At 40.9% G+C, this 18,011-nt stretch overlaps 1 protein-coding gene and 1 long non-coding RNA gene across 5 annotated transcripts in view; one reads left to right on the top strand and one right to left on the bottom strand.

The window, feature by feature from the left end:
• Positions 1 to 13,507, bottom strand: part of ST8SIA6 (ST8 alpha-N-acetyl-neuraminide alpha-2,8-sialyltransferase 6) — a 38,963-nt gene extending 25,456 nt beyond the window's left edge. The window contains exons 1-3 of one of the 4 annotated variants that reach the window (XM_083866421.1): positions 13,275 to 13,507; positions 12,936 to 13,052; positions 3,762 to 3,860 (exon numbers count right to left, since the gene is read on the bottom strand). In XM_083866421.1, coding sequence (XP_083722547.1) covers positions 3,762 to 3,860; positions 12,936 to 13,052; positions 13,275 to 13,369 — 311 coding nt within the window. In that variant the 5' untranslated portion in view covers positions 13,370 to 13,507. Of the gene's footprint in view, positions 1 to 3,761; positions 3,861 to 12,667; positions 12,697 to 12,935; positions 13,053 to 13,274 lie in introns of those variants that run through there. The other 3 variants (XM_083866422.1, XM_083866423.1, XM_083866424.1) reach the window with 3 other exon arrangements.
• Positions 13,508 to 14,544: 1,037 nt separating this feature from the next.
• LOC310912166 lies at positions 14,545 to 17,716 on the top strand. Its single transcript, XR_014590627.1, has 3 exons — positions 14,545 to 14,698; positions 15,184 to 15,276; positions 17,355 to 17,716. It is a non-coding gene; the product is annotated as an uncharacterized lncRNA (long non-coding RNA).
• The last annotated feature ends 295 nt before the right edge of the window (positions 17,717 to 18,011 follow it).

The raw sequence follows: 18,011 nt of genomic DNA, 5'->3' as shown, positions 1-18,011 counted from the left end.
CTATTTTGGCAGCTGCCTGCTGATATGTTATCAGCCTTGGAACTGCAGCCAGAAAAAAATGGAACTACGTTCCTGCTGAAGCTGGTACCCAAACTGAGTCACCATGGGGTCAGACAAGTGTCAGTAGCAGGGCAGGGAGTGTTTGTGGGGTGAAGATGAGATAAAAGCACAAGACTGAAGTAGCCTATTCTGATGTTGAATAACTCATCTGGTTTCATGCCTTAATCTAAACACGAAATCACTCTTAGATGCTCGGACTTACAAAAAAGTTAGAAATTAATAGGATCACAGACCATGAAGAGTTACTTAGGCTATCATTATCCAGAAAAAAAAAAAAAAAAAAAAGTAGATAAACCAAATTCTAGCCTAAAGACATTGATAGGATAAAGATCAGAGTCAGAAACAAAACGAAAAATTACCATCTATTCAGAAAGAAATTGCATGGACTGACTAGTTATTAGCAAGTTACAGGGAAACATTTAGCAGGGAAAAGAATGAAAGCATCATCCATAATGCTACTTCTGAGACCTCATAGGAAACAGAGGCACTCACTGCCAGAAACTGTAAGGGTCTTCTCATACTTGTACTAGAAAATGCACTTAGGACAAGAACACCAATTACAAAGCAAGAACCCTGCAGCCTTTCTACAGCTGTCTCTACTGGATGGAATTGCTCTTGTTTGGAGGTATGCAAGCTCACCAGCTCACAGATAAGCACCATTTCCAGGTCTTTACAAGTCAGAACACCTCTGCTCACCTTATGCATCCAGTTTAGCTCTTGTGATTTACAAAGACACTCTGGACTTCAGAATTCATCTTTACCAGCTGGCACAGTGCCACAGGCAGCACAGACATCCCAGCATGCTGTCCTGGGGGACAGGAGCTCGCAACTGTGGCAGCTCTGCAAGGCATCTGCTCACACCAATAAAAAGTTTCTATAAAATGAACTCCAATACAGACAATAGTATTATTCCTAGAAATAATTTTTAAAGACTCAACATGAAGCTCTGGGATTTGCTGCAGCTGGGTTTACAGCTCAGAAAACTTTGTTTTTCTCTCAGAAAGCCAATTTTAGCATTTCCTGCTTTAAAGGAGGCTTGGGGACTCAATTCTAGGAAGGAAACAGTTCAGGTTATCAGGGAATCATTCCATGACTCTGCTGTAGTCCAGACAGTCATCTTCTCCACTGTTCCATTTTAAAGAGCTGGCAGATTACATATACTTCCACTGGCACCAAGGAGCCTACAGTACATATTCACTGATGCTAAAAGGGTTTTATTATTAAGTTAAAAAAAGCTCAGGTAAATTGAGCTATAAAAATACTTGGACAACACAATAATTACAGTGCTGAGAAGAGTGAATGAATGAAATATCTTCTGTTTCACAGAACATGTTTCACACATGCACCACAACCACTATAATAATTTGTTGTCCTAGGAAACTCACTTATACTAAATGAGCTTGACTGACAAATAACACCTGGAAGACTCCCCTGGCCCAGTATTTGTCAGGTAAGCAGTGACCTTTTATGTTTACAGCAGTGGCTAAGGTGGAATTACTATGCACATTCAAAGAATTGACAAAGTATTAGTATCTTCTAATTTTTGGCAGATATTTAAAGGACAACAGCAAGGACAAAAGTATTGAGATAGCTGAAGACAACAGGCAAAATGTCAGAACAGAGAGATGCAGTTCCACTGGTTTGCTAACTTGAAAAAAGGTATTTGAATTAGAAGGAAGACTGAGCAACAGGAGTAAAAAAAAAAGGACACAATTCTACTTGGCAGTTTATGTTCAAGACAGAAACAAATAAAAAGAAAAACTATGGCATGAAATGCAAAATAAGGGGAGGCTCTGTTTTGCCTCTGGACACTTTAACACTACCTAAAATAATACCAGTTTTATAAGCCCTCATGAGATTGTACACAGGGCTTGCTCTAGAATAAAAATGGAAAACTGCTAGTAAAACTCAGCATTTCAGGCTCTTTGTCACCACCAGGAGATACTTATTATAATAATAACTTGCCACTTACATAACATTTCTTGCTATCAAATTATTTGACAAGCTTTAAATTAGTAATTTTTTTCTCTTTCTTCCAACTTAAGAGGCAGAGGACTGTCCAGAATGTCCCTACAAGTCTAGAATGGCAATATAAAGTATTAATATACCACAGGTATATGCCATGGGTCACACCTTGAAAAAGCAACAAAATCCCTGCAGCTCCTCTCAGTGAAGGTCAACAGCTGCAATATTCACAGCAAAAAGCAATCCCTTGCCCTTCTTTTCCAAGCTTCTGTTTCTCTTCCTACCTGTCCAATTCATCTTCTGCCTCATTAAATGGCACAGCCCCTTTCTCTTTAACCACAGAATAAAGGTCTTTTACTTAATAAAGTTTCTCCCATAATCTCAACTCCAAAATGTTCAATATGAAGAGCTCATCTCCAAAGACTGTAAAACTTTGGAATGTGTGGGATAAACAACAGCATTTATATTGCTCTAAGTGGATTCTGAAAGCAATAAAATGACTGTTGTTCCTTGAAGTGTTAATCACTCAAGTTTTCAGTCAACTGCACTTCTTGACCTCTGCCATCTATGTTTCAGCTCTCACTATCACTGCATTGGTAACATAGCAGATAGTGGTCTAGCACTTTTCACAAAAGAATAAAAACTTCAACAATAGTGTTGCTGAAAAAGGTGGAATATTGACGGAGAAGAGATTGCAAAGAAGGGGAAAAAATAAAAAATAAATAAAGAAGTAATAAATAAGAGAAAAGACAAAATGCTGGAAATATGATGACTTAAAAAGAGGTGAAAGATCTTTAAACTAAATAAAGTGAAGAGGAGGCAGAAAAGACAGATTAAGCTTTCAAATCATTTGATGTTATTTTGGCACTAAGGAAAATTTTGACTTGTCCAAAACTTCGAACAGGGAAAGGCATGTAATTATTTTTAGCTCACCTTTTGTTTCTCATTCCATTTCTCTTCCCAAATGGAGGGGAGTGGAGAACGAAGCTCCCACTTTTAAAGACAGCATGGCACCACCCATTTTAAGCTGCAACTCAGCCCTAATGGGAAGCCTTTCTTACTTGCAATATTTTATTTATTGGTGCATCCCTATAGGAAAATATGCTACATGTCAAAAACAATGGCTGCTTCTCCCCTTTTCACTTTGGAAAATGACAAGGAATTGGAGCAGGACTGATATCAAAGTGGGATTTTTCTCCAGAAAAATACAGAACAGCAAAGTTGAAACCCAAAATTAACTCAGGGTTGTTTTTGTCATGTGTCTAAAATTAGACTGTTTGCTTCCTGTGGACTTGTTATCACAATGCAATCATGTGACTAACCAGCATTACGTATTATACTTGTACATTTCCAAACTTAATCTAGTCAACAATGCTGAAAAGAATCATAACTAAAGCTGCTCATAAGAAGGAGGAATGTCCACGACACAGGGAAAAGACACTCAAAAATGAAATTATACCCCACATTTCCACTCAAAATTTTTGTGAATAACTTGGAGCATAATGTTGCTAACTGACAAGAAGTCTTGTATTGTGACAATAAAATAGTTAAAATCCCACCTCAAACAAATCTTATCCACATAAAAGAAAAAAATGCAGCAAACATTGGTTGAACAAATTCACAAAGTTTTCTGTTGCACAGCTCCACATTAATAAACCAAGAATTATGTAAAAAAAGGACAATCTTTTACCCTTCTCTTTAAAACAAACAAAGCAGAAAGGACAGCAAACCCCTACCTCTTCTTCTTGATAGATGATGACAAAATGTTGTCCTGAATTGCCTTACATTGTGAAGCCTGTTCAAACTGGTAAATTCCATTTTTATTAAGAGTTGTTCTGTTAAAAGGGAGCAGAAAGAGAAAAAGCAATAAACTTTAAAAGAGAGAACATATTCTACCAATGTTGTCACATTTACTTTGCTATGACAATAAGATTAATAACCGTTGATTTAGCTGAAAACATTACCAAACAAATCTTAAGGCCTTCTATTGTGAAGCTCCTGTTACTAAAAGAGAGTTTGCTGCTAGGGACTATAAAGTATTTGATTCTTTAAAATAACCCTATTTCATAGTCTGAATTACATTTTCCACTTTACACTGTAATCAGCGAATGTAATTAAAAAAATAAATGGAAAAACCTTTTGAACATTAAGTTTTGAGATATTTAAAATATTCACTAGTAAAATATTTAGCATATGTGATTTCCTGGAATTGTTGATGAAATACAATATTCAGAGTGAATATAATATATACAGGAAACACCACAGGTGAAGTGGATCTTTGCACTTTGACCTTAACTTACTGACTCAAGCTTACTTCCTGCCTTGTTTATTCTTTATTTACACAGAAAGAACAAATATTTGTAAAAAGAACCAAGGCAAGTGCCAGATAATGATCTTTAATTCCTGTCTTATTTTCACCAAATTCCTGAGTGGCCCTCTTGCTCTGGGTAGCCCTTGTAGAAGATTGAGATGCAAATTAGTAAATGACTGAGATACCAAGGTCTTATCCCATTCACCTCAGTTCATCCTGTATTCTAGATGCAATCTCATACAATCACATCTTCTAACATCAGCCTTCCACTCTGTAGACTGCCATTTATTATAAGGATTTTTCCTCTGGCATTATTTTCCCTGCCCCTCACCATGTTCCTCTCTGCCACCTCCCCCTCCTTTTTATTTCTTTCCACTGATTCACTACTCACAGAGCCCTTGGACATTGCAGCCTGTTTGTCCAAATCAGAAGTAGAAAGACAGAAGACAGAAACATTGCATGCTGTTCTTAGAGAACAACTGAAACACCTCCATACACAGGCACTCACACACAAAGAGAAAGGGCTTTCCCGCTCTGCACACAATGCACTGTGCTTCTGAACCATCACTGCTTTTACTGACAAGGACCAAAACTCCATTGCCTTCACCTGCTACAACAAGACCCTTAGCAACAAGATTTGTGACAAGCCAATTTTGAAGACCTTTCTTGAGAAAGATGCCATTTCAAGCCACAGAACAGCTGAGGTTGGAAGGCATCTCTAGAGATCACCTAATCCAAACTCCCTGCTCAGGCAGGGCCACCCTAGAGAACAAAGACTGTGTCTAGATGCTTTTGAGTATCCCCAAGCACAGAGACTCCACTCCACAACCTACCTGAGCAGCCTGTCCCAGTACTCAGTCACCCTTACTGTGAAAAAATGTTTGATAGTCAGAGGGTGTTGCAGCAGCCCTCTTGTTAGAAGGTAGAAACAAGCTTAGACACATACTTCTTACTTACCACAGCATAAAAAGGGCTTATTCCTCTTTACAGCTTAGCCTTCCCAACTCCAACTATTCACTGACTGTGGCTGCAGCAAGCTCTTACTGTACATTTCCCTTGCAGCCTCTGACTGCTGGTCACTTTTGGCTAAACTGTGACTGCATGTTTGCAGACTCTGACTGCAGGCTTTTACCTAGCTAGACTACGTCTGCAGGTTCCAACAACAGGCTCTAACTGCAGACCCAGCCTGACCTCACAGCAATAATTCTCTCTCACCAGGATCCTCACCAGGAAATTGTGATTTCTCCTCACCAGCTAACCTACCCCCTTTTATCACACTTATCTTTATTGAATATAGCTGTGACTCATCACAGCTTGTTTATTTTGCTATTGAACTCATTCTTATAGTCATAGCTGGCAGGGAAGGAAAGAACCACCCTTCTTTTTATTTCATTGCCCATTAATTCTCTAGAGACTCAGCCACACCAAGTAGCAATTTCCACAGGATGTAGGCTGCAGAGGAGATAGAACAGCCCTGTTCCTTTCTTCCCACCACCAAGAAATTATTCCCAGTATACCCTCAGTGCCCCTGAGGAAGTATCCAGTCTGTATGCCCCTTGTCGAGGACCACAGTGAGACAACACAACATAAACCTCTATCCTTTCAATTCTGAAGTGACTTCAATAGATAGTAAAAGCTGGCATTGCCTACTGAGAGCTCCTTGGCTCTCTTTGCATACAGCTCTTTATCTCATTTTTTTTTTCTCAAGGAGTGAAATACAAATAGCAGAAGGCTCTCAGAGCACACAGTTCAGAGCTAAGAACTCTGCAGATCTCACATAGCAAGTGCTAGCAAATATTCTGCCTACAAAATTTATGCACACAGGTTTATTGCAGCTTGGTCTGAATGGTTCTGTCTATGCAAAACAACCAGGTAGGCCTTTTCCAGTTCTCAAACAAATTTAGTTAGCACTACATCCTGCTTACTCTCTCTCACTTCTTTAACTCAGTAACCTCAAATTATTATTATGCAGCTGCAGCTTGAAATAAGAGAAATGGCTACAGGCAAAAGATTAGCTGCCTAAACAGCATCTTAAAGAAAAGAAAGAACCTAAAACTTAAGATGCTGGATGCTGATTTGAGAAGTGGCTCCAGCCCTCCTGAGCCATCGCTGCCCAGAAGAGACCCTGCCTAACAAGTGAAGGCTGCCACGATGACCAGGTCAGAGCAGGCAGTTAGGTTTGATCAGCTCCCTGCAAGGTGCATTAGCAGGAAGCAGCAGAGCACCAACATTCTTTCACAACAAATTCTGTGCAAACAACCATTACAAATCCTTACAGCTTCCTAATAATTTATGTCCTGAGATCTGTGGGGCAACAAATAAATATTCTCTCAAATACAAGCTTTACTCCACAGACTTTTAGTCCTTTTAAATTCATAAGATCAACGCAAGCAAGTTGACTCATTTTTTAATACGTAATTGGTTTTTTATGCACTCATTTTCAAGACTTTAAAAATTCAGAAAAGAGGAAGTCCAAGAAAAAAGAAAGAACAAAATAAATCCCCATTGTGTTCTGTCATTAAAGCCTCACAATCACTTTTACAGCCACATGATAGATCACCAAAATGCATCTTCTCTGGCTTTCTACACATAAAATTTACTCAACGCTCTTTATGTGGTGCAAAAGGTACAAGATTAAAACAATTTATTTGCAGGAGATGTAAAACAATGACTCATTTCATTGAAAGTTAAATTTCTGAATTTCTGTTCCACTGTCAGAGTGGCCTCAGCTCCACGAGTGAAATCTTTTTGCATTTGGATAAAAATGGGTGTGCAAGAGGCAGTCCAGATTTCTACTGCATTATTCATGGCAAAGTTGGGCAAACATCAGACTCTGATAAAATTTCTGCTCATTTCAGACAATTGTGCAAGGCAACATTTACCATGAAATGAATTTACCTTACCTGTAGATGCCAGTCTTTGTTCATTAGTTAGAACAGCACTACAACTTCTACAAGGAAATCATAAAACATGCCTAACACCACAGATATTAGGCAACATTCAACTAATTTCATGAACTATTAAGCTAAATGAGAACTTGACGTAGAAACATTCTTGAACTCATCGTTGGCTTGAACTCATAAAACTGATGATAAAGGGAAATTTCAGTTGTATTTTCCCTAGGGCTTAGATGTTCTCAAAGTCAATTTCATTGGACCAAATCTGAAAAACAGAGCTTTTTTTAATCATATATGAACAGCTTGAGGACCACATACTTCCTATGGTAATTCTAGGAACTCAGGAAGTACACCATCTGTACTTTAATAAATCCACAGTAGATTAAGATCATGTGCCATATTTATCAGCACGTTTTTATTCTATATCTTGCTCTCAGGAAGACAGCAGATCCTCAAACTGTAAAATTGTTTAAGACAAGGATTGAATCCACCTTTAGAATAAGAAATACAAAAATTATGTGGAAAGTCCTTCTGCTGCTCCTGTAGCATTCAGTCCTGAGACAACAGAGAACCTTCGTGTGGCGAGTTATCAGGTAGAAAGGTATGTGAAAGTAACACAGCATTCTGGGGGAGCAGAAAGGTACGAGGTACAGGCAGGGAAAGCAAAGGGACACCCTTTAAAAACAAAACCAAACTCAACCCCAGCTATCAGAGCATGAAAATGGGATGGGCATAAGATGGAGGAATGGTAGGGAAGAAAAAAAAAAAAAGGCAGATGGAAAAAGGAAAACTGGTGCTGTGAGTTATACTGTAATGTGAAGATTGAAGGGCCACTCCTCTAGAAATCCCTCAAAATGAAGTGGAGACAAAGAATGTGGGATGAGATATTCAAAATTTCTCAGAACCGAACTGTCTGGTAGCAGTGAAAGCAACAAAAAATTCACCTCCCTAGTAAGTCCACACTGAAAGTAAGGGAAAATCCCACTCATTGGCTATTCACTCCACACGCAGCAGAACCAGTTGTTGCTCTTTTCTAGAGCTCCTTGCCCTTGTCTGTCTGAAGCAGCATAAGAGCTCTGAACATGCTCCAGCTAAAAAGGATAACTTCAGTGTGCAAAATTGCACATTTTTATCATTCTACCAAAATGGCACTGAAAAGCATTATCCAGACTGTGAACATCTTCTGTGTTAATCTCTCCCTTGAAGGGACTAATTTATATTTGAATCTCATCATCTATTAGTTGAATACTATTAAAAAACCCACAATCCATACTTCCCTAGGAAGGATGCTCTTAAATGTTGTCTTTGACACTATTTCAAATTAATCAGATTATAAGAATATAGTGATGTTTTTAAAGTTCACACCTTGATTAATAAGGCAATACACTATTTAAATTCTGGGTGAAATGGACTATGAAAATGGCTTCAGCAAACCACAGGAGTAAGAATTTATCTTGAAACATTAACCACAGTAACTGTTAAAGGGACTGATCCTACTATCTTTGTTCAAGTTCCTATAGAGATATTGCTTATCTAAGGAATGCTAAATCCGGTCTTTAACACAAACTGCATCTTTGAATTATTTGAAAGACTCTCCAGTGCGTTCACCAGAGTTATGTATAACATTAGATACTTTTTATTTATAAAATCCATAAACTGCATGACAAGTAACATGACAAGCAACATTCAGAACTTCACGGTAGGTGAAGTGGAAAGAATAAGGTACTTACACTAAAATCCTGTTACAAGGGCACACGATAGAATGACAGAGCAGTTTCACTTGGACTAAGTAAACAGAAAGAGTCTGAGAAACATTTCACCACTTTGACCACATTTATGTCACAACATAAATGTGTCCTGGCAGCAGCTTTCAACTGAACATCTATTCATTTAGGCAGAACTAATACATGAGGCATGTGTTCAAAATGTGCTCCTTAAATATGACTGCATGCATCACTTGGGAATGAAGGGGCAAAATATTAAGAGAGCAGTAAAACTAGTAAAGTGGACCCCCACTGCTGACTAATCTAAACCATAGGAAATTATTTGTGCAATATACTAGACTACTCCGTAACTGTGGTATTAGCCTGTCTCTTCTTTCTCTTCTGCCTGTCTGAATGCAGTATTTTGACAGAAGACAGAATGTACAGGTCTCTGTAGCATTGTTAATTAAGTATAGCTGTTTATTTCCTAGGCCTACATACAGATCTGGTGCTGAGAGAGGAATTGGAGAAATCAAGACTATGGAACACTAATAATACTAATGTGTTTACTCATAGCTCCTCAATCACTTCCTCCCACTGTTCAATTACCCCAGTGGTCTTTGCACTGTGCTTGCCTTGGACCTGCAAGGACAGAAAGCAAACTAGGGAAATAGTAAGTGAATGCCTTAAAACTGGCAACACAGAGTAACAAAGCAATGGTGGTCAATTCTGGGTACTGCTGCCTTGTTACTTTTATATAAAGTATACATAAATAGTGTTATTTTCACTTCCCTTGCAGGAGCTGGCATTATTTATCTGCTACATATTCCTGGGTAGTATAATAGGAGCTAGAATTTCTGCCTAAATTTAACCTAGCACACCCTGGGCCTAATAACAAAGAAAATACTACCTAGCTTCTTTTACTATTTTCATTTTCCCCTGATAAGCCCTAGCAGTCCTGAGCCTTCTGTTCTACTATTAATGCAACTACTACACAAATAAATATGCCTGTACAAACACAGCTGGGGAGAGAGGAAAGGAGAGAGGAAAGACCAGGGGTCTAAAGGTGGGAAAAATACCAGACTTCTTTTTTCGGTTGTACTCTTGGCTTAAGAAAATATAAACTGTAATTGCAGTTTCAGCTTAAAAATTGAGACAACAGTATGAGGTATAGATAGAAGAATTTGCCAGAAGATACACTATTGCAGTATAAATGATATTGATTCCATGAATATATTTATTCCATAATAAATACTAGACATATCTTACTAACAGTGGCCTTTCTTTTCAGTAAGAAACCCTACTAAGAGGCACAGTAGGCTGTGAAATAAGCCCAAGAGTAAACGTGCAAGTCACACTATCGAGGCAGTCGTATTGCTCCAATTAGCTAATGCTGAACAAGAAAAAGGGGTAGCTAATGTCCTGTAAGAGACAAACCACATCATCATTGTTTACCAAAACACAGATCTTCAGAAAACTTAGGGTGCCTGGTCACCATGTATTGAAACATTGCTGTGCATAATAGCTGCCTAAATATCTAAGAGCGTCTGATCCAATCCCCTGCTTTTCATCCTTTCATCCTTCAGTTTCATCCTTATAAAAGAATTACTTAAAGTAAAAGAACAGATTATCTTTCAATACTGCAAGACAACAGAATAATAGGGCCTTAGAGATTCTTTGGGAGATGTCTGGTTACAAATATGCCTCCAACAGCAAAGGAAATAATGATAAGAAAAAAGATTAGCTTGTGACTGTGAAGATTGTTTAGATTATTTATATTTAGAGGTCAAGGATAGTGCCTAGGTACTTTTTTGTTGGTTTTTTTTGGTTGTTTTCTTTTTTTTACTTCTCTGAAAACTTCTGCTGCAGGAAAGGATGTCAATAACACAGCAACATCATGCCAATGATCAGCGTTGTTTAGGAGAACCATACTTCCCCACTGCACACTGGAATCTAATTCCTATTGACCAGACCATCCATCTCCATCACTGAGGGACTGGTGTGAACCTCCTGAATGAGTCCAGATGCTCTCTGGATCAAACCTCTCCAGCATGGCCATTAGCCAGGCCCAGTCCAGCTGCTGCCTGGATCAAACCCCTCCAGCATGGCTCCCTGCCCAGTCTTGCTGCTCTCTGGATGAAGTAACAGCTCCTGGTCAGTCCAGTCCAGCAGCTCTCTCTTCCTTCTCATAAGCCAAACATGCACCACAAACTCCTGTCAGACCAGCTTACTGAGCATAATCACTCAGGTGAGAAAGCACAACCACTCTTGGATTCAGCTGGCAAGACATCTCTCCAAAGACACTACAGTTACAGGAGCTTGAGTAAATTGAAACTTTCTTTGATGAATTATTTACTTGACACACTTTTGCAGTCACTTAGTCATGAAGAAATACAATTTCAGGCTGACCAAAACTAGCTTCAGATGGGTACCAAAATCCTCCAAGTAGAATAAGGAAAAATACACATTTAAAAATCTCAATCTCACTTGTCCTATTACAAAGGTTAAAAACATGACATGGATTTTCTGACTTCTTTGGTTTCCTTCTTTCTTTGCTTCAGTTGTGACTGTACTAACAGCAGATGGGAAATAGCTAGACTGTTCTCTGAAGTGCTCTCTGCCAGTATTTCTAGTCATTTCAACTCCATGGTATAGCACACAGAGCTGAGTGAAAGGAGATGTAACTCAGAAACTAGCACGGAAGAGTGTGAGGAGACAGGCGCGGGGGAAACCACAGACACAACCCAAAACAGAGTGGAGAGAAGAACAGGGTAATGGCTACAAAAAAAAAAAAAAAAAAAAAAAAAAAAAAAAAAAAAAAAGCAGAAAGGGAAAAAAAATGAGAATAGGAAATAGAAGCAGGCTAGAAGCTCATAACACCAGGTAGGAACATTTGCAGAATTCTGTTCCTTTCACTCTAATTTTGAAAGATGCTATATAAACTTACAGCTCATCAAAGTTGTAAATTTTGAGGGAGGGAGCACAAGGGTCTCTCATCAGAGACACATAAGAAATGCACTGTTAGGGTACACTGCAATCATTACTACAACTAACATCACTTGCATTTACTTAAGGAAAGCATAGGCTGTCAAATTCAACTTGATGGGTGAGATGGTGGCCTCGCTAAGGTTAACTGCACTGTCATCATCTTCAACACAACCAGGACATCAGGGTTTCTGTGAAAAACCCAATTCTTAAGTTCTTTCTAAATTTAATAGGTGTTTTTGACCAGAATATATATTAAGATATAATAGCCATGGTAACATGGCAAAGTTAATCAAATAAGAGGAAAGCAAAAATATTTCAGATAAATATAATATTTATCTCACGTGTGGATTACACCACTGTCTTCTGCACTCATAGTTTTCCTACAGTGTATGGGGACTCAAGAGCATAAAAACAATAGTCATTAGTATTGAAGTCTGCACGTACGGCACAATGTGTTTCACAGCTGATTTTACCAAATATCTTCATATCAAACTTCACAGTGTAAAATAACAGGCTGTAAAGCAAAGCTCTACACTAAAAGATCTGAAAGGTCAAGACATAGGATCAAGTGAATGGGCTCCCATAAAGTATGATGCCAACCCAAAACAAAACAGACTTAATATGTCTTGCCTTCATCCTATGGACTGTAAACAATCAATCTGTATTTTTACCTAAATACAGATTACAATAACAGTATTACCCAGCTCCAGCTCCACCTTCCTGGAAAGAAGAATAAAAGATACCTGGAAGACGCCATTCAGCAGGCACTTTTTGCATCGTACACTAACAAAACTGCTCTACGCAATATTTTACTGGGCTCAAAACCAACGGCAGAGTGACAGCCGCCAATAAGAGGACTCACGAGCAAAAAATTCATTACAGTTAAAGCAAAGTGTCATTTGCTCTGATAATCTCTAACGCTCTCTCCGATCAAGCTGCCGAAACAAAAGGAAGAATGAACCGGAGCGAAGGCGAATTTCAGCTTTTGCAGACCCGACCTGACGGACCCACCTGCGGGCGGCCAGCCCGTACCTGTTCTCGCTCTGAGGAAGGGGCGTCAGGGGAGACCTGAGGGCTCGCACCACTTTCGGCGTGACAGCGGCTCCTCCTGCCTCCTCCTCCCAGCCCCTGGCAAGCGAGACGGGAAAACAAAGTTGTCAGGACCAGTGATTGAACATCGCCCGGCGCCAGCGGCGCCGCTCTCCTGCCCACGACCCGCTCGGAGCCGCCGGCACCCGCCGAGCCCAGAGCACCGCGCCGGGCTCCGCCGCGCCCCGCGGGGCTCGTCCCGCTCCTCCCGCCCTCCCCGGCCGGCTCCGGACCGCGGGCGAGGCCGCCCGGCCGCCCTACCTGGCGCGGAGGGGCTGCTGGCCGCCCAGGCGCAGGAGGCAGCCGCCCAGCAGCAGGCTGCCCAGCGCCGCGGCCAAGGCGATGACAGCCCGCATGGTGCGCTCGGCGGCGGCGCCCGGCGCAGCTACGGCCGCCCCATAGTATTTAAGGGAGGCTGCGGGGAGGGGGAGGCGGCCATGGCAGCCACAGGGTCTCTGCGCTCCGCCCCTCGCCCGCAGCCCTGCGCCGCCGCCATCGGCCCCCCCTCCCTCCCGCCGTGTGGGCCCGGCCCGCTCTGGGCTGGCGGGGGGCGGCGGGGCCCGGCCGGCCTGTGAGGGCGGCCCCCGGCCTGTGAGGGCGGCCCTCGGGCGGCCTGTGCCGGCGGCTGGGCGGGCGGGCGGCGCTCGGGCCGCTTCCCGTGTCGAGGGCGGCAGAGCCAGGGAGTCGAAAGTGCCCAAACTTTAACAGGGGACAGGGGCGCCGTGCGGGACGGCGGCGGGAGCGGGGTGCGGGTGCAGCCCGGCCCCCTGGCTGGTGTAGCGAAGCCGCTGCTCCCTAATTGCTCTGTTATATGTGTGTATTATAAAATTGGCTTTTCGCAAGATGTGTGCTCTATGATTAATAACATAGTAAGGATATAGGATATAAGTTTATTTCTGCTATTGGTAAAAGAAGATTAGATATAATGGGAGTAGTTGATGTAGCAGCTGCTTAAACTGTCTGTTTGGTTGGTATAACATCCAGTGAACATGTAAAGAAGACTCTGCTACTGATAACACCAACTATCAGCATCTACCACCTGCAGAAAGCACGGACCAAAGCCCAAGCTGGAAGCGATAAAAAGGACACAGCCACGAAACACGCATGCTCTAAAAAGGCAGACCCAAGGAGGGACCATGCAAAACAGTTCCTGGAATATGGAAACTAGTTTATGGAATTTTATGAATGTTCATATATCGATATAACGGGAAGGGTGTTTAACGAGTATCCCTAAGAAAGCAAGGGGTGGACTTGGCTGAATACCAAGTCACCCGGCCGGCCGTTCTTGGTTTTTTCTTATCTCCTAATTGTCTTAATTATTTTATTAAACATAGTTTTTTTAAATTTACCAAAAAGTGAACCTCGTTTTTCACAGCTCTTTATCTGAATTAAAAAGTAATAGTCAATGTGTCCTGTATTTTGTCTTATGAAAGGTATGTTATAAAAATGACCCCAGGTGGAGCACGGTGTGCAGCTCTGGGGCCCCAAAGATAAGAAGGATGTGGACCTGTCCAGAGGAGGGCCGTGAATATGCTCCAAGGGGTGGAACATCTCTGCTGGGGAGACAGGCTGGGAGAGCTGGGGTGGCTCAGCCTGGGGAAGGCTCTGGAGGGAACCTCGTTACAGCCTTCTGGTATCTGAAGGAGGCCTACAATAAAGCTGGAAAGATGGACTTTTTAACAAGGGTATGTGGTCATAGGACTAGAAGGATGGCTTTAAACTGAAAGAAGGCATGTTTAGATGGAGCATTAGGAAGATATTCTTTACTGAGAGTGTGGTGAGGCACTGGAACAGATTTCCTGGAGAAGCCATGAATGCCCCATCCCTGGAAATGTTCAAGGCCAGCTTGGATCAGTCTGACCTAGTGGAAGGTGTCCCTACTTATGGCAAGGGGTGGTTGGAGTTAGATGGTCTATAAGGTCAATTCCAACCCAAAACATTCTATGAGTCTATGATTTGCATTGGTTTTGGTAAAGAAATGTTTCTGTAGTAAGCTTATCTGTTTCTACCTGATGGTTGCTTTCACAAGCCAGCCATTGGTATGGGAAACCTAGTAAGATGACAGGGTGCCAATAACTAGCCCCCCTTTATTAAAAGAGTGAGTAAAAGAGATGTTGTGACTTAACAGCAGCCTTTCAGTGGTGAGCTGTCTGACACCTTGTTTTTGCAGATTCTTCCATATCCTTCATGGTATTTGTATCTGCGAGCATTTCCTTAAGACTTGGAGCTGCTGCTCGTCAAACAGTGGCTACAAAGTCTCAAAGTAAGAGAGAGCTCTGCTGCAACTACATTTACAAAGTAACAGATTTGATATTGTGAGTGGTTAGATATGGCAATAGGAGGCACCATACCTGTAGTGTGCCTGTAACAGCACAGCACCATCTGTGGCTGTGATGGGGTATGCAGGGAAACATCTAGTGATGTTTTTGGGGCATTTGATAACTTGCTGGTGAGTAGGGCTGTGGGTGCTGGTGGGAGGGAACTAGAAGCATTTGACTGGTGTCCCAAGGGGTTGCAGGTATCTCACTGGCTCATTGCACAGGCCCCTGGGAGCACAGCTCAGTTGTCTTCTTGGCTTTGAGGTACTTAGTTGTAATAGTGAAACAAAGCCAGTGTGAAGACTTCTGAAGTCCTGAAGAAGTTTGCTGGTTTGAGATTGTCATGAACCATAAATGTCTGGAACGTGAAGGTGATTCATCACCATTTCCAAAAGCTTGCTTTTGGCCTATCCTATAAAAGCAGTTGACACTGTACATGAACAAGTATGGGGCCAAGAGTCAAGCTATTCAAGATATGTGTATATTTATTGATCAGCAGATACTAGAAATATCAATCACCCATCACCTCTGTAAAACATGAAGGCTCCTGCTTATGTTAGTGGATATCATCAACTATTTTATAATATCCATTAAATACCCTATGTAAAACAATAAGTCCTTCATCTTAAAAGCCTAGTGGGTATTCAATTCCAGCTCTGAATGATAGATGACTAAGAATTACAGTCCAGAAAAAGATTTGGGTTTTGCCTTCACTGTCACTTCCTTCTGCAATACAGTTTTCCCATGAGTCCTGAGGTATCACTGTCAGCTAATCCATGGGAAATTTAGTGATGCCAGTGAAGACATCATATTTCAAGTTAGAGGTCTGCTGCCAACACTAGTCTATAATACTAGTAAAGATTTTTTTTTTTCCAAGATCAGAAGGTTAATCTTTATGTCATATTAAAATTCTTGTAAAGAAAATGGGAAGATTATAAACTATAGGTGTTTAAACTAGACCTGGCTCTTGGTGCTTTTTGTTTACTAACAAGTTTACAAACATGTATTGATTGATTGTTATAGTATCTTTAAATGTTACTGGCCTTAATTTCCTGGCACAGCAGCTGGAAACAGTAGAAAGGTTAAGTGACCCTACTAAAGGGATGAGAATCAATGGTGGATCAGAATTCAAATTTAGGAATGCTGGATTCAAAAGACCAAGTTTCCCTTACATAGTGTTGCCATGTCAGAAGTGATGGTGCCAGATAATGTAATGTAGAGGGTGAAAATTATAAAAGCACAGGTGCCAAACATGCCACACAGGAAAAGACAGAGACTTAGCAGTGCACATAGAGTCTGCGTCCCATCTCATCATCCTCCTCACAGCTGGAAGCTGCTGCATCTTGGCAACATCCCCCATCCTCTGATTCCCATTAGCTTCTGAAGTCAGCAGGAATTGATAATTGCTGGCTTGCACAGAAGGAAAAGATCACTAATCAGCCAGGTGGTATCATCATGACTTTGTTACTGAGCTCCTATAGCTCTACTTAGCTGCTAATTTGGAAAAGCAAAATGCAGCCTTGGTTGTCGTCTATGAAAGGCTGCTGTCCCCCAGGTCAGCAGGATTGCATCTCGAAAGGAGTCTGGTGGAGGTGCCTGTGGGGCTGCTGGTCACATGGACCCAGCTTAGCCTTCTTGTTTCCAGCAGCTAAATCATATTAAGAAGCAATTAATGTTCATTAAATGCTTTCCTAGTGCTGCCTTCTCATCTAAGCAATGGCTGTCATAGGGACATTAGTTATTGCAAATTGGAGGAGAAATGACTGTTACGATTAAGAAGAAGAGAAAGGTACTAAAGATGTTCAGTGAAACTGGAGCCTCATGTTCTGGGGAAGCATAAGAGGCCCCAGAGTGAGGTGTTGGTGTGAGACAGTTATTTTGGTATTTTTAGTGCACTCACAATGTAAGTGCTTTTAGCAAAAAAACTTCCAGCAAATTCACAAAACTGAAACATATGTGTTTCAAACTGGGAGAAAGTCACTGGTTCATTGCATTTCACAACTTCGTTTATTTCCACCCACAGTTTTGGGCAACATGGTTTTACATAATGATAAACTGCAAGAACTAAGGTGCCATCTGCCAGACTCTGGGACACCAAATGACCCGTCATCCCACTAAATGAAAATGGCAAAAAGCTATGCATTCCTGTACCCCTTTTTTTTAAATGAAAATAAAAAAAGTTCAAACCAAATAATCACCTTGTGTGGCTGTTGCTGTTATACTTCCTATCTTGCCTTAATGTTTTTTGTGGGTTTTTTGTTTTTGTTTTTGGTTTTGGTTTTGGGGTTTTTTTTGGTGGGTTTTTTTTTTTTTGTTTTTTGTTTTTTGTTTTTTTTTTTTTTTGGGTTTTTTTTAGGACAGAATTTTGTGTCCTGTAACTTAAAAGTCAGGCTTTATTATAATAATAACTTAATAACTAAATTCAGACAGCAGTCAGTCTGTTGACATCTACATAAACCTAGCTAAATTATTAGGTGTTTAAAAGCAGTTACATGTACCATCACTTTGAGATGTTCGTCCAGTGTGCCAGTGATGACTCATCCAGTCAAGCACCAGTCACTATTTGGAGAAGGTCAAGGTGAAAAAAAATCAGGGCACATGGAGAAGTCTTCAGGACTCTGAGTGTCTCATAAGATGTCGTACTTATAGAATCAGAATATTCTCAGTTGGAAGGGACAGA

This window comes from Zosterops lateralis, assembly GCF_965231275.1.
Source record: "Zosterops lateralis genome assembly, chromosome: 1".
In the NCBI taxonomy this organism is placed as follows: Eukaryota; Metazoa; Chordata; class Aves; order Passeriformes; family Zosteropidae; genus Zosterops; species Zosterops lateralis.
Note: the sequence above shows the minus strand (reverse complement) of the source record. Positions and strands in the feature narration are given on the sequence as shown.